This window comes from Stegostoma tigrinum, chromosome 21 (assembly GCF_030684315.1).
Source record: "Stegostoma tigrinum isolate sSteTig4 chromosome 21, sSteTig4.hap1, whole genome shotgun sequence".
NCBI classification, from domain to species: domain Eukaryota; kingdom Metazoa; phylum Chordata; class Chondrichthyes; order Orectolobiformes; family Stegostomatidae; genus Stegostoma; species Stegostoma tigrinum.
Genome location: NC_081374.1, coordinates 38,452,147 through 38,469,594, shown reverse-complemented (window position 1 = coordinate 38,469,594; position 17,448 = coordinate 38,452,147). Strand labels below are relative to the sequence as shown.

Genomic DNA, 17,448 nt, shown 5'->3' with positions numbered 1-17,448 from the left:
TCCGGGTGCTCCGGTTTCCTCCCACGGTCCAAAGATGTGCAGGTTAGGTGGATTGGCCATGCTAAATTACCCATAGTGTTCAGGGGTGTGTGGGTTATAGGGGGATGGGTCTGGGTGGGATGCTCCAAAGGGCAATGTGGACTTGTTGGGCCGAAGGGCCTGTTTCCACACTGTAGGGAATCTAATCTAATCTAGGTGAGAGGTAGTAGGAACTGCAGATGCTGGAGAATCTGAGATAACGAGGTGTAGAGCTGGATGAACGCAGCAGGTCAGGCAACATCAGAGGAGCAGAAAAGCTGTCGTTTCAGGCCTGAAGAAGGATCTAGGCCCAAAACGTCAACTTTCTGGCTCCTCTGATGCTGCTTGACCTGCTGTGTTCATCCAGCTCTACACTTTATTATCTCAGTGAATAGGTGAGAACCAGTTTCAATCTTTGTTTTAACTTATTTTTCTCATAAGATCACGTTCTATGGAAGCCTATTTGTGTGGAATTTCTTCCTCTGGGAAGGGGGCCTCCCTTCATATTGCCAAAAGTCTTTCACAGACCCCCAGCTGAGGCACAGCACCAAGTTCTAGCCCAAGCTATGTACAGGTTCTCCCCGGGTCCAAGAGGCAGCGAGGGACGACTTGATTTTGTGGTAACTATTTTGTTTTTGGTTGGGTTGCTATAATAACTAATACAAGCAAATTAACAATCACAATACCACTAATATGTATGAAAGTGCCTGTGACACCAAACACACGGGATGTATACGGATTGCAATATAGAGTCATAGAGTCATACAGCACAGAAACAGACCCTTCAGTCCAAATCATCCATGTCGACCAGACATCCCAATCTGACCTAGTCCCATTTGCCAGTATTTGGCCTAAATCCCTCTACACCCTTTCTGTTCATATACCCATCTAATGCCCTTTATGTGTTGTAATTGTACCAGCCTCCACCACCAGCTCTGGCAGCTCATTCCATACACGCACCACCCTCTGTGTGAAAAAGTTACGCTTTAGGTCCTTTTTAAGCCTTTCCCCTCCTCACCTTAAACCTATGCCCATTAGTTTTGGACTCACTCGCCCTGGGGAAAAGACTTTGGCTATTTACCCTATCCATGCCCCTCATGTTGTTACAAATTTCTATATCATTCTTGAAAAGTGTCATTTTAATGCAGCACAGAATGTGAGACTTGACATAAATAAATTGCAGGGAGGCCATAAAATCTTGTCATTCAGTTCTTCTGCGCAGATATCTGAGACTGAATGCAACGTTCAAATGCAGCAAAGGTTGTGCATTGTAGCATCGAATACTTGTGCTTGAAGTAAAATCGTAGAATCCTTATAGTGTGGAAGCAGGACGTTCAGTCCATCAGGTCGACACTGACCCTCCGAAGAGCCCCCTACCCAGACCACCCCTATCATTCTGCATTTCCCATGGTCAACCCACCTGGCCTACATATCCCTGAAAACTATGGGCAATTTAACATGGCCAATCTGCCTAATCTGCACATGTTTGGACTGTGGGAGGAAACCCACGCAGATACGGGGATAATGCGCAAACTCCACAAAGACAGTCACCCGAGGGCAGAATTGAACCCAGGTGCTGTGAAGCAGCAGTGCTAGCTTCTAAGCCACCATGACAAGTTCATTTTAGACAGTGAGGTTCTATGCTACTCATAGCTGCCTTGCACACAGGCTTTTCTGGGTAGTCATTTTGTGGGAGTGTACAGTTCAGCTCACTTCCTTGGCCACAGGAATATTAGCAGAGGAGTACGCCACTCAGTCTTTGAGTCTGTTCAGCATTCAACAAGACTATGGTTGAGCTGTGACCTCAATCCATGCATGTGTGGAACATTCTCAAAGGGGAAGGGTCCTGACCTGAAACATCAAGCTTTCCTGCTCCTCTGATGCTGATTGGCCTGCTGTGTTCATCCAGCTTCACACCGTGTTATCTCTTCATTAAAAATTGTTTTCTTTTCACTTCTGGATAACTTTGTAAGACAGGAATGTTTAAAGAGAGACCTCTAACCATAACATTTACTGCACAGAGCTCTCCTCAGAAGCTACTGCATCTAGCTGTTAGTGCAGGATACCTGCAGAAAAACCCTATACAAATAGGAACTGGATTATAACTGAGCAGATGATAATTCCTACATTTGTTCTCCAACTAGTTATGTTTTGTTGTTGCACCCCTAGCCATAGCCTCCCTGCTAAGTATTCCTGCACAGCTACAATTGGATTGCGTATCTCAATTTTAATGAATATAAAGAGAGTTTACATACAGATAGAATGTTCAGACGTTGTGAGCAGCATGTTACCATTATATCTGCTCTCTCCTGGTGATGACTTCTCTTTCATCCAGGCAGCTGAAAAATACAAAAGCACTTTGTTTTAATAACCACCAATCAATATCTCCCAATTCCTTCGGAATTCATTGAACAGCTTCTCTCATTCCGTTTAATATTCACTGTCCAATATCTTCCATCCTGTTTAATATTCATAGGCAGCATCTCCCCTCCACTGTAGAAAAATATTCCTTGAGTAGAATGTGTTTCAAGACTAAAACATTCTGCAGCTAATGAACTATTGATTCATGAATGGGCAGAGGGCAGAGGGATACAGATCCTTGGAAAATAGGCGACAGGTTTAGATAGAGGATCTAGATCAGTGCAGGGCCAAAGGGTCTGTTCCTGTGCTGTAATTTTCCTTGTTCTTTGTTCCATATTGAAAGTGTAGTCACTGTAGTACAGTAGCAAATAGAGCCGCTGATGCACATGGAAAATGATTCACAATCAGCACTCGGGTAAATGACCAATCTGTTTGAAAGGTTTTGGTTGAATGCTACATGTGGCAGGACAGCAAGGAGGACAGTCCTCCTGTTTTTTGAATGATATCATTGTATCAGTCCTCCATGCAAATGGATTCCTGTCTAACAAACAGTGCAACACTCACTCTGGATTCAGATTTCAACCAGACACATTCTCACTAAAGATAATAAAATGTGAGGCTGGATGAACACAGCAGGCCCAGCAGCATCTCAGGAGCACAAAAGCTGACTAGGCCCAAAACGTCAGCTTTTGTGCTCCTGAGATGCTGCTTGGCCTGCTGTGTTCATCCAGCCTCACATTTTATTATCTTGGATTCTCCAGCATCTGCAGTTCCCATTATCACATTCTCACTAAAGTAGGCCACAACTGATTGCTCCCTAACTTATAATTTGTTCCTCTTTCCCTGTTTATCATATTTGAAATATTCAGTCAGATGAGCTTTCGTAATCTCTGCTGTGATCTTGGAAACTTTAAATGTAGATAAATCATTTTGATGTTTCCTGTTATCCTGAGAAAATCAGTCCAACTTCCTTAATCTTTTCTCAGAAATGAATTTCCTGATATCTAGAATCACTTTAGCTGCTCATCACTGATCCATCTCAATGATAACTTTTTCTATGAACTGCACCTGATCTCAGAGATGGGGGGAATGTTGTTGCAATGTGTTGAGAAGAGAGCACAGAAACATAGTCTATGGATTTCCTTTGATCTCATTCTAGTAACCCAGGACTAATGACAAAATATTACAGCTAGATCTTCCCAAAATGGAAACCCCATTGAAGGATAATACCATGCTCCCTCTACCACCCATTCTGAATGCCATTTGTGGCGTTGATGTCTTTTCACTTATGAACTTTGTATTTGGCATCGAAGGCTCATCATTGCTCGTTCCCTCTTCTTCTGCTCAAACATCAGAAGCCAATCAAAACAGCCTAAGCCCATATCTCTCAGTGTGTGCTCAGCCCAACCTCAGTCTACCTGCTGCTGAACTCCTCATTCATTCCTTTCTTGCAATCTAGACTAGACATTTCCATCTCCTACACTCCATAAACTTCAACCAATTCACAAAGTACGGCAGCTCTCTAACTCAAACCAAATCCAATTCACCCAGTACCCAGATGCTCACTGAAATGCGTTGATTCAAGGCCCAGAGGTATTTACATTTTAAAATTCATCTCCTTGTTATCAAATATCATATGGCCTTATGTGTCCCTGTCTCTGTGATCTTCCTGCAGGCTGCAATTTTTCAAGGTATCAGCACACCTCCCACTGTGGTCTCTTGCCTATCCCTGATTTCAACAACTTCATCATTGGAGACAATTCCCTCAACCATGAACGCTGCCTGGACTGTAATCTCTGGAATTCCATCACTCAAACATCTTGCTTCTCCATCTCTCTCTGTGTCTTCAAAATTACCTCCTTACCCAGGATATGGTCCTCTCTTCAAATACCTCCAATTATCTCCATCTTCTTGGCTGCTTTACAATTTTAAAATGCGATATAAATGCAAATTATTGGTGATAATTGCCTGGCATTATCTCTCTAAACTACTTCACCTATAATTCTCTGTTCCTAGCTTCATCAAAATCCTCCCAATCCCCTCCTCATGAACCGTACTTTGAGTCCTGGGTAGCACGGTGGCTCAGTAGTCAGCATTACTGCCTCACAGCACCAGGGATTCGTGTTCAATTCCAGCCTTGTGTGACTTTCTGTGTGAAGTTTGTATATACTCCCTGTGTCTGCGTGGGTTTCCTCCCACAGTCCAAGGATCTGTAAGTTAGGTGGATTGGCTATGTTAAATTGCCTGTCTCATGCAGGCCAAGTGAAATAGCCACGGTAAATGCAGGGGAGATGTGTTTGGGTGGAATGCTCTTTGGAGGGTTGGTGCAGATTTGATGGGCCGAACAACCTCTATCCACACTGTTATAATGCTTTCCCCTCCACTTTCCTTTTTCTTTCCACTCAGTGCCACGATGTCTGTATTTTATAAGCAGTTTTAAAATATTACTGTATGTGAAAACACTGAATAGGTAGTTCCTTATTGTTCGTTATCTGCCCTGCTGGACCATCATAAGCAGGAGAAAAGTAAGTTGTCCAAAGTGTGGAAATGAAACTGATAGTCAATTAAACTTGAAATGCTTGGAACAATGCCCATAAGACCCTTAGTGTCAGTATTAAGTACCAAATCTAATTGAGCGCAGAGTAAATATCCTATAGTTGCTACATTCCCTGTGTGGTACATAAAGCGAATGATGCATATGGTTGGAGATCAGTAGTCAACATACTGACTTCCAGCTAAAACTTTGATTGCCCTAGAGAATGGATCCACAGATCACGATGCATGATTAAATTATTAACAAGTAATTTAAGAACATTGCAAACATCATGCTCCCTGCCTATCAGTGATAGTAGCGTGCCATCAGCATTCAATACGCTGTTACATTGCTTCATGTGTCAGCATGTTACCATGTTCATGTGCGCCCAGTACTACTTAAATCTACTTATAGCTATCCAGGCTGCAGCCGGTACTGGAAGTTTTGTGGAAGACTTTGAGGAGAAAGAAGGAAAATGCTTCAAAAAGGCAGGCAGCATGCCCTTGGGCCTGCCGATGCAGTGCAGGAGCCCTTAATGCAGGAAGTTAACAAGATGATCTCCTCTCTCCACAGGAAACAAGACAACCTGGGAGAAACTGCCAATGACGTTGGAGTAGTTAGTTCATACCAACCGTCTAGCCCTAAGGACCTGAATGCAGTTGCACAAAAAGTTCAATGACCACACTTGAGTAGTCACGGTCAGTGAATAAATATTCATATGCCATATCCTTGCACCGGTAGTGTCTCACACAGTTCAATTCACTACACACACTCTACTCTCGAATATGTCTCAACTCCCAAAACAGTCCCTACCGTACTCAATTCAACCACTACATTCACCAGCCTGCTCTAACCCTCACACATTTAGCATGACTGTAAGCCTCAGACTCACACCTCACAGCTTGTACACAGTTCTTTTTATTTGTCCATGCAATGTGAGTATGACTGGCTGAGCCAGCATTTATTACCCATCCTGAATAACCCTGGGGAAAGTGACATTGACCCATCTTGTGAAACTGCTACAGTCCGTGGGATGTAGGTGCACCTACAGTGCTGTTTGGAAGAAAGTTCCCGGATGTGGACACAGTGATAGAGAAGGAACAGCAAAGGAATCCCAGCTATGCAACTGTGTCTGGCATCATCCAAATGCACTGCACCACACTCACTGACACACCGTCTTCACAGAAGCGGCAGTAACTGACTGGCAGGAGGCAGATACAACTGTATCCCCTCAAGCCCTCTGGAAGAGACAGTCATTAGTTCAGTCAGGGCCAAGACCGTGGCCAAAGTTGGGAATCAATCTTTTTATTTTTGTCCCTAATCTACCTCTCACATCTCGCACTCTCCTGAACCCACAATCTCCTCTGATTTACAAACTGCAGGTGCACCTCTTTCTTCCCTGAGTCCTATCCTTGTCTCATGCTTTCAGATACTCAAGAACTTTCACTTGGTGATGAGTTGGACCGTGAGCCTGATGTCCAAGAGGAACCGGAGAGTGACAAAGAAGGAAAGCTGTCCGTTTCCAGCTGGCAGCTCAGAGACTAGCACGATGTGTATTTAAGAAGGGAGCAGGGTCGCAGTATCTGCACCTGGTGAATCTGCGAGCATGGGGAAGGGGCATTACTGCTGCTGGTACCACATGGTCTGAGGTCGCCCAGGTGTTCCGTTGCAAATACAGACTTGGATGAGGATTTCATTGTGGTCACATGCTAAAAAATAGCCTTATGCACAATGCATGGGTAGGGCAGCCAGAGAACCTGGTACCACTGTCAAGAGGAATTTAAGACTTCGGCTTTAGCTTGACATGAGACTTTCCACAGAACTATAAATCTACCATTGGTATTGCAGCCTGTCATCCGTGGTAGTTCTGGATGGTTGGCACCCCAGTGTGCGACTGAAGAAATTCCAACAGGAATGTTGGGTACATTGCTGCTCTACTTAAAACAAAACCATTTTTAATCAACCCATTCAGGCATGTTATGGCATAGCTCAGTGGCAGATGGCATTTGAACCCAGACCTCTGGGTGCAGAAGTAGGTACATTACCACTGTGCTATACACAGACCTTCTCAATTTCACCTGTAAAATTTGCCCAGTTTACAGTCTCCATCCAATCCATTGGCATTAAACTTACCTGAACCTAGTTATGTTTGGATTGAGTTGCTATAGATTTTCTTTATTTGATTTCTGTCAGAGCAATGCACGGGTAGTTTCAAACCCAAACAGTTAATTTACACAACTTAAAATATCTTACAATTTACTCAAATTTCAATATGCATGCAGTCTATTTTCCCGAATTTTCTGTCTGTCTGTGGAGTTAACGCTGCAGGCAGAAGCTATCCAGTACTATTACAAAGATCAGTGAACAGATTAACACAAGCTACTGCAGACCAGTTACCATTAAACAACATACAGACCCTAACAGCTGTGGTGTAAAATCGCTCACACAATGCAGTGTCGAGCTACTCACACTTCCTGACGTAAGGTTGCTCACACTCACTGATTTATTATTATTATGCTCTGATCTAAAGCTATTCACCCAGACTGCTCCAGAATTAATCACTTTCTGATATGAAGTTACTCACACCCATTGGTGCACAATTCCTGGTTTAACGATATTCATATTCCCAGATGTAAATTTGTTCACAATCCCCAGTGTAAAGTCGCTCAGAATCCCCGATGTAAAGATACTCATACCCACTTCTGTAAAGTTCCATACACTACGCTGTAATGTTGCTCACACTCCCTGTGTAAAACTCGCCACCCTCCTTGGTGTAAATTTGCCAGTGCACCCTGGTGTAATGCTGCTAATGTTCTCTGGTGCACTGTTGCTCCCTTCCATTGCTGCAAACCAATGGTATTGTTTGCTTGGTTCTGACAACCTAGCCATTAGCAGAGTGGTCAGCTGGGTGTAGCCGCAGTTTCATCACTAAGTAAGAGGTCATCTCGCACCATCAGTTCTTTCTGTGGTAGCTTGAGTCACAAAACAATGGAGTGGTCAATCTGACACACATAGCGGTGCCAGTCCTACGGGTTGCCCCTTTACGAGTTCACAGTCACAGTACAGCCGAGGTCTTAGATCAATCAATTACATTTTCAAATGCAATACTTCATGTTTTGATGAAGTATTTAAAATATACTCCATCCTAACAGGCACAGATGCGTGGGAACCAACACAATTGGCTTTTTTTAAAAATCTACGATTCGTCTGATTGAAGTGCTCTAACCAACACAGTGAAACTTCACTCAAGACCAAGAAAATGCTTTTTATAATGGAGAAATGTTTATAATAACAAAGAGATTTATAATTGCAGAGCCTGTAATACTGCAGATTCAAATCAGGGTCAAATAATTGTGGAGAGGATTTTGTTCAGTGTACATGGAGTCATAGAGTAATACAACACAGACACAGAACCTTCAGTCCAACCAGTCCAGGCTGACTGTAATCCCAAACTAAACTAGTTCCACCTGCCCCTCCTGGCTCATGTCCCTCCAACTTTTCCTATTCATGTATTTATTCATTGTGTTTTAAATGTTGTAACTGTGTCTGCATCTACCACTTCCTTAGGAAGTTCATTCCACACACAAACCACACTCTATGTAAAAAATTTGCCCCTCATGTCTTTCTTAAATCTCTCTCTTGTCACCTTAAAGATATGCCATCTAGTCTTGAAATCACCCATACTGCAGAAAAGACACCTACCATTCACCCAATCTATACCCCTCATGATTTTATAAACCTCAAAAAGGTCACCCCTCAACCTCCTATGCTCTAACGCAAAAAGTCCCATCTATAATAATGAGCACTTACAATTATGCTAAACGTGTAGGTTTATAATGAGAAAGTCTATAATACCTAGATTTGTAATGAACAAGTCAACAATAATGCTGGGATTTGTAATAATAATAGGGATAGGGTTTGCAATGTAAAGATTTGATGGAGCTCGCTACAAAAGCAATTTATACTGAGGGCCATGAATAATGACAGCGTTTATAATGTGACTTTGTAATAGCATATGAGTTTGCAACGAGGAGAGGCCACAGAAACCTATTCAAGTTATGGGAGTTTGCAATGAGGTAAATAGGCACAAGGCCCTTCAGTCGTGATATCCTTGTTGCAAAGAATTGTTAAAACAGAGAAGATCTTAGCATAAGCAGTAACCAAAGTAATAGCTTTTAAAGGGAGATTAGAGAAAAGATAGAAAAATTACAAGTGGAAAAGAGTACAGAACTGGAAAAAGTGGATTGCTTGTTCAGAGAGCCTTCTCAAGTTGAATGACCCCCTGTGTTATAAAAAATTCTATAATGTAAGTTAATATTTGTAATAGCAAGTTGGTTCATAAGGAGTATTTCAAACAGCAGTACTGGTAATGAGGGTTTATAATGATAAGGCTTACCAGCATTGTTTTTATAACTATAAACTTTATAGATCTTATCAGTTCTTAAATCTGATACCAGCCTCCATTAAAATTGACTTTAATTATTTATGTTGTGAAACTCTGCTCATAAAGTCATATAAAAGAATTTTAGGTATCACCAACATAACAACTAAAAGTGCTCTGTTCATAATGGTGTGTTCCAAGCTACTGTACACTAGCTGCCATCCAGATAAGGGACAGAGTGCCCTGCTAATTTTGTGGACTCAGTTATTTATACATAATGTGAGCTGCGGCTTGGACTCACTGCCACCGCAACTAACCAGGGCAATGAAGCCTACATTAACTTGTGAAAGGAGCCTAATGGGATGGATATCATGGTTGGCATTGGATAACTACTCACTCTGCCAGAATGTCAAAGTGACACTTCAACAAAATCACAAGGTGGGCAGAATTTTCTGGGTTGGAGGGTTAGTTGCAGGGGGAGGGGACAGGAAAGATGACCTGCAATGATGTTTCCAAGCTAAGCAGAAATAATGCAACGGAGTTGCAGGTTCAAGCATGTCCGTGTTCTGTGAACTGATTTCAGTTGGAATGTCAGCAGTGTCCAATGAGATTGATGACAGTGTGTCAGAAGGTAAAAAAAAGTCTTTGAACCCTCTCCTGATGTTGACCCAAAAGCCTCTGACAACTAAATAATTGCCAGGTAAGTCCAGATTAGCCTGTGATGCCTCCGCAGTCGAATAACCTCCTTGCAATTGCTGCCTGGAACCACAGGTAATGTATACACAACAAAGTGATTGTAGCTTAGCTACTTCAGGACCACAAGAGGCCTGTTAAATAAGATTTGACAAGAGCATTGGCTGCTGTTGCCTTGTACAATTGCCTTCCACATACCAGATTTCCAGATGTCCAGGTGTGCATACAAAATATCACCGCACATTGGTGATCTCTGTCTGAACTCCTCCTCTGACATGGAACACAGGTCCTTGCCACTGAGCTCCTGGAAAGATTTCCCAATTTGCGGCAGTCGGTACTGATGCTCTGTCCATAGAATCCACTTCTGAACATTGCCCGCACTCCATTCTATTGGATCTGGAAACAAGAACATTCTTGGAATTAATAGTTTGATTTGATTTATTATTGCCACATGTACCTAGGGACAGTGAAAAGTTTTGTTTTGTGTGTGTACGGGCAGATCATAGCATGCAAAGATCAAAGGGTTATTGAACAGAGTGAGGAATATTAAGTTATGGCTGCAAAGAAGCTGCACAAAAAGTGATAGCAACATTAGAGTTGAAATTTGAGAGGCCCATTCAGAAATCTAATAGCAGCAGGGAAGAATCTGTTCTTGAACCTGTTGGTACTTGTCTTTAAGCTTTGGTATCTTGTCTGATGGGAGAGGTTGCATCAAATTGTAAGTAGGGTGGGAGGGTTCTTTGATGATGTTGGCTGCCTTTCCAAGGCAGCGAGAAGTGTAGATGGAGCCAATGGATGGAAGGGTGGCTTACGCGATGGACTGGGCTGTGTTCACAACTTTCTATAATTTCTTACGATCCTGGTCTAAGCAGTTTCCAGACCGAGCTATGACGCATTCAGATAGAATGCTTTCTATGGTGCAATTGGTGAGGGTCCATATGCATATGCCAAATTTCCTCAGCGTCCTGAGGAAGAAAAGGCGTTGTGTGCCTTCTTGACCATCGCATCAACATGGGTGGTCCAGGATAGTTTGTTGATGATCATCACTCCTAGGAACTTGACGCTGTTGATCATCTCCACCTCAGCTCCATTTAGTTAGCATCTGACAAACGTGTCAGTCTTAGATACCATCAGAAAGCAAAGGCATGCATTTTGAGTGAAATGATGAACCTTTATCTGAACTAAATTATCTGCATCTTATTCTGTTCTATGACTGCCATTTCAAGTATGAAGCCATCGCCAACTTACCCTTTTTGGAATTTTAAAGAGTACATTCCCCTTGTAACACTTTGTACACTCTTAAATCACAATCAAACCCTTCCCACGGTACTGTCCAATACAAGAGGAGGAAATCAAATACCTGTTCTTTGACATCTTTCCTTCTCACCATCCCAGGGTCATAAAGATATACTCCTTCCTGGTGAAACACTGCTTTGCTTGTACTTCTTTCAATTTTGTTTAAGCGTATTCACTGCTCACAATATGGTCTCCTCCTTAGGGAAGACCTAACTCAGGTTGCATGACCACTTTGTGAAACACGATCTGTTCAGTCTATGGGCATGACCTCATAGTCACCTTGCTAACTTCTAATTCTCCAACCTCACTACCCTTCTGAATTTCCTGTCCTTGGTCTCCTAAGCTGCTCCAGTACAGTGCAAGGAATAGCTCCTCATCTTCTGATAAGACATTTCACAGCCTTCTGGTTCCAACACTAAGTTCGACAATCTCAGAAGCCTTGCTCCATGTTTTTAGATGGTACTTGCTGGGAATCATTGTGCTATTCTCACTCAGTCTCCATCCTGCCCCTTCTATATCTATCCCATTGCTGTTCACCTTTTGCCTTTAACCATCTTCCCTTTGGTTATTTAATCTCTCCCACTTTCTGCCTGGTCTCAAAGGATTTCCTTTTTGCTTATTTCCTAACCTCCTTAGCCTGCTGGCTTCAACCCTGTTACATGTCTAATTGTTTCTCATTTTAATGAAAGGAAATGTAAAACTTATCTTCCTACTTCACAGAAACTGCTACATCTGTTGTGTATTTCCAATATTCTCTGTTTTAATGCTCTTCTTAACTATATTTCCAGTTCCTCTGTGTTGCAATTTTAAAATTTTATTAATTTATGGGTTGTGGGCATCACCTCCTAGAAACATAGGAACATGACTACACCATTCAGCCCCTCAAGCCACCTCTGCTATTCACAAAGATCATAGCTAATCTGTGGCCTAACTCCATATGTCTGGCTTGGGCCCATATTCCCTTGATATCCTTGTTTAATAAAAATAATGTCTATTTAAATTTAACAATTGAATTAGTATTGACCGCCATTTGGGGAAAAGAGTTCTGAACTTCCATTACTCTTTGTATGTGGAAGTACTTTTTAACATCTCCCCTGAATGGCCTGGCCTTAATTCTTAACAATGCCGTGTGGCTCCAGAATCTTAGGATTTTGTATGACAGTAGCACTACGTCTATACTCCAGCCCTTTAGACGCGAAGGTTAACATTCCATAGCTTCTTGATAGGCCAGCATTCGTTGTCTATCCCAAAAAATATGCAGCCATTAGACTGGGGAACAGACTTGCAAGATAGTGGGACTGGTTCAATTGTTCTGTCAAATAACCTGTGGCAGCCTAATGGGCCAAATGGTCTCCTAATGTGCTGTATGGTTTAATGATTCCAGGCTTGCTTTCTCTCTGATTTATGACTAGGCTGAAGTCAAGATCCCACTCAAACCTTGATTAAAAGCAAAATACTGTAGAACCTGAAGAACTGAAACAGGCACAGAGAATGTTGGAGAGTCTCAGCAGGTCAGTTTTGAAGAAGATTCATACTGGACTTGAAACGTTAGCTCTGTTTCTCGCTCCAAAGCACTGCCTGCCCTTTGAGTGTCTCCATTGTTCTCTGTGTTTGCCCCACTCAAAGCTACTGCTTTATAGGACATCAATATCCTTACCTCCTGGTGCCTTTCCTTCCTCTTACAAGCTTCAGAAAAAGACATCAAATTACATAGTGCCTTTCATGATAATAAGATGTCCCAAAGTGTTGTACTATCAGTGAAGTATTTTTGGCAGGGGTAGTCACGTTGAACAATCAGCTGCTAATTTGCACACAACAAATCCCTCCTGACCATATAATAATACCCAGGTAACAGTGTAGCCATCCCTCAATCCTGATGTGGATCTTGAATCCAAAACCTGCCAACACGTTCGTGAGAGCACTTGCGAGGATCTTTGCATCTCGCTCTCCACTGGAGTCGTACCTGAGGACTGGAGAGAGGCAAATGTAATTCCTCTCTTCAAGAAAGGAAATAGGGAAATCCCCGGCAATTATAGACCAGTAAGTCTCACGTCTGTCGTCTGCAAGGTGTTAGAAAGGATTCTGAGGGATAGGATTTATGACCATCTGGAAGAGCATGGCTTGATTAAATGCAGTCAACACGGCTTTGTGAGGGGCAGGTCATGCCTCACAAACCTTATCGAGTTCTTTGAGGATGCGACTAGAAAACTTGATGAGGGTCGAGCTGTGGATGTGGTGTATATGGACTTCAGTAAGGCATTTGATAAGGTTCCCCATGGTAGGCTCATTCAGAAGGTCAGGAGGAATGGGATACAGGGGAACTTAGCTGTCTGGATACAGAATTGGCTGGCCAACAGAAGGCAGCGAGTGGTAGTAGAAGGAAAATATTCTGCCTGGAACTCAGTGGTGAGTGGTGTTCCACAGGGCTCTGTCCTTGTGCTTCCACTGTTTGTAATTTTTATTAATGACTTGGATGAGGGGATTGAAGGATGGGTCAGCAAGTTTGCAGACGACACAAAGGTTGGAGGTGTCGTTGACAGTATAGAGGGCTGTTGTAGGCTGCAGCGGGACATTGACAGGATGCAGAGATGGGCTGAGAGGTGGCAGATGGAGTTCAACCTGGATAAATGCGAGGTGATGCATTTTGGAAGGTCGAATTTGAAAGCTGAGTACAAGATTAAGGATAGGATTCTTGGCAGTGTGGAGGAACGGAGGGATCTTGGTGTGCAGATACATAGATCCCTTAAAATGGCCTCCCAAGTAGACAGGGTTGTTAAGAAAGCATATGGTGTTTTGGCTTTCATTAACAGGGGGATTGAGTTTAAGAGTCGTGAGATCTTGTTGCAGCTCTATAAAACTTTGGTTAGACCGCACTTGGAATACTGCGTCCAGTTCTGGTTGCCCTATTATAGGAAAGATGTGGATGCTTTGGAGAGGGTTCAGAGGAGGTTTACCAGGATGCTGCCTGGACTGGAGGGCTTATCTTATGAAGAGAGGTTGACTGAGCTTGGACTTTTTTCATTGGAGAAAAGGAGGAGGAGAGGGGACCTAATTGAGGTATACAAGATAATGAGAGGCATAGATAGAGTTGATAGCCAGAGACTATTTCCCAGGGCAGAAATGGCTAACACGAGGGGTCATAGTTTTAAGCTGGTTGGAGGAAAGTATAGAGGGGATGTCAGAGGCGGGTTCTTTACACAGAGAGTTGTGAGAGCATGGAATGCGTTGCCAGCAGCAGTTGTGGAAGCAAGGTCATTGGGGTCATTTAAGCGACTGCTGGACATGCATATGGTCACAGAAATTTGAGGGTGCATACATGAGGATCAATGGTCGGCACAACATCGTGGGCTGAAGGGCGTGTTCTGTGCTGTACTGTTCTATGTTCTATGTTCTAATACTGAGCCATAGTTGATGCATGGTATTGTGTCATCTAATCCCAAGCAATTTCTTTCTTTGTCTGAACTTGGTAATCTTTGTCTCTTGATCACTAATCTCTGAAAAGTTCACTGCCTCAATTTAGCCCTCCTTATTTGCCTCCAAGGCCTTTCAGTACTCACTCCCAATCTCCAAGTATTCACATTTCCTGGCTAATCATTACATTCTCCAAACTAAGCATGACGTCCACAGTTTCTCACTTTCACAGCTGCTCTTCGCTGCTGAGACAACACAGCTGTTCACCAATCATAGACAATGACACAGAAAATTAGTTTCCTTCTAAAATATCATGTTCTCAAGCTTTCTGTGAGCAATGCTATGGGAGATCAACTGCATTAGATGTCAGTACGCACTTCCTATCAGTTCAACTTCAAACATCACACAGCATTCAACAAAGAAACCTACATTTCATGCTTGGTAAATGGTATGTGAAGACTAAAAACAGAGAACACATCAACCAGCTTTCCAATGTAGAAATCATTGACACTATAGTGGTAGCCTCTTAACTGATATGTTTATGAGTTAGAGAGCCATAGAGTCATACAGCATGGAAACAGACATTTTGGACCAACCAATCCCTGCTGAATATTATTCCAAACTAAGCTTGTTCCATATGCGCTTAGCCCATATGCCTCCAAAATTTGCTTATTCCTGCACTTTTCTAAATGTCTTGTAAACGTAACTGTACTCGCATGCACCACTTCCTCAGGAAGTTCATTCCACGCACGGACCACTCACTTGTAAAATAATTGGCCCTCATGTCTTTTCTAAATCTTTCTACTTTAAAATATGCCCCCTAGTCTTGAAATGCCCCATCCTAGGGGAAAAGACACCTGCCGTTCACCTTATTTATACCCCTCATGATTTTATAAGCTTCAAGAAGGTCACTGTTCAATCTGCTATGCTCCAATGAAAAAATGTCCCAGCCTGTTCAGCCTCTCCTTCTAACTCAAACTTCCATCCCCAGCAACAACCTGGTTAATCACTTCTGAACCCTCGACAGTTTAATAATATCTCTCCTTTAACAGAGTTCCACTAAATTTAAGTAGACTTGGCACTTTGCGGTAGTACAATTGAACAAACATATAAAATGTGAAGAAGACAAATTGATCCACTTTATCTGTTCCACCCAGATACGTTACTGTCTATCTGCATTAAACCCACCTCAACTCATACAATTTCCTGGGAGTGGTATTGATAATAAAGAGAACAAATGTAGAGGGATAAATCTCTGGGTGACTCTTGCTTGATTCTCAAAGGCAAATCATGAAAGTCCCAGGAGACTGCAATAACTAGTATCACTTGTTACAGCTAACCCATTTAATTGCCGTAGGTCAAGATGACTTTGAGCTGTTCACAAAAAACTCATTCAGTTCCATGCTGAATGGTTGTCATAACTCCATTGTCACTGCATGTTCTGGCAATTTGTTCCACAGGTAAGAGACTCTAAAAAAGATGTTCTTGGCAGCTAACTTAATTCTATCCTCTCTCAGTTATTAACATCGAACCCAACGTCAGAGAGGCATTTCACGTTGAACTTGTGTGACAAGTCAATTTTCCAAACAACAGCCTTCCTTGCGGCCTCTCCAAATAAACCCATCGGCATTGCTAACACAAGATCTGTACCAACATGACGTTGATGTGAAGGAGGCTGTTCTTGTCATTTTGTAGCAGTCACACATCCAAGGAATAAAATTTGAGACTATTAATGAAGTGATACAGGCTGGCACTGATGCCATGGAGTTTTAGTAGCAGAATAATATGCATGTCACACATTGTCAATTTTTCCGTTTGATTTAGTAGCAAAAAATGCCACAAGAGATTCACTGATACTTGATAAATTATTCAGTATTATGTTTCAAGGAATCAACAAATCTTTTCAGTTCAGATCATGCTTAACCCATTCAACTTTCACCCTTTAATTTATGATTTTACCCTAAACCCTTTATAATTTTACTGCCTTACAGCAAATTCCTGGCTACTTGTTAATCTTTGTACAACACACCATTGCTGATTGATGCATTTAACAACAAAAATAACCTAAGTTTAAATATCACTTTTAATGTATCATAATGTTCAAAGGCAGTGCATGGTATTGTCAAACAAAATTTGACTCTGAATCACACAAGAAAAAATACAGCAGAAGACCAAAAGCTTTGATCATGAGGAAAGTAGTTTTAAGAGTCTTAAAGGAAGATAAGCTCAAAGGAAGATGGCCGTAGTTGCACAATGATTGCAAATCATCACCACAGCAATCCCTCAGAGTCTGTCCTAGATCCAATCATCTTCAGCTGCTCCATCCATGACCTTCTGTCCACAATAAGGTCACAAGAGGGAATGGTTCACTAGTGACTGCATAAAATTCAGCACTATTTGTGACTCCTCAGATATTGCAGCAGTCATTGTCCATAAGCAATAAGTCCTGGACCACATCCAGGCTTGGGTTGATAGGTAGCAAGTAATTGTCAGCAACACACAAGTGCCAGTCAATGACCATTTCCAAAAAAAAAGAGAATCTAGCCATCACCTCTTGATATTCAAAATCATTACCCATCACTGAATCCCCCCACTATCAAATTCCTTGGACTTTCCAGAAATTGAACTGGATCAGCCAGAGGCTGGGAATTCTGTAGCAAGTAACTGACCTCCTGGGGTCAATCTTTGACTCCACTGTGTGACAGAGGAGCAGACTGCAGGCACAATCCTTGCTGGAATGAAAAGACGGTGGATT

General features: G+C 42.3%; 1 protein-coding gene across 1 annotated transcript in view; it reads right to left on the bottom strand.

The window, feature by feature from the left end:
- LOC125462722 (SAM pointed domain-containing Ets transcription factor) overlaps positions 1-17,448 on the bottom strand; it is an 81,092-nt gene that overhangs the window by 12,549 nt on the left and 51,095 nt on the right. The window contains exons 3-4 of the mRNA XM_048552997.2: positions 10,185-10,382; positions 2,274-2,357 (exon numbers count right to left, since the gene is read on the bottom strand). Of these exons, the coding sequence (XP_048408954.1) occupies positions 2,274-2,357; positions 10,185-10,382 (282 nt within the window). The remainder of the gene's footprint in view (positions 1-2,273; positions 2,358-10,184; positions 10,383-17,448) is intronic.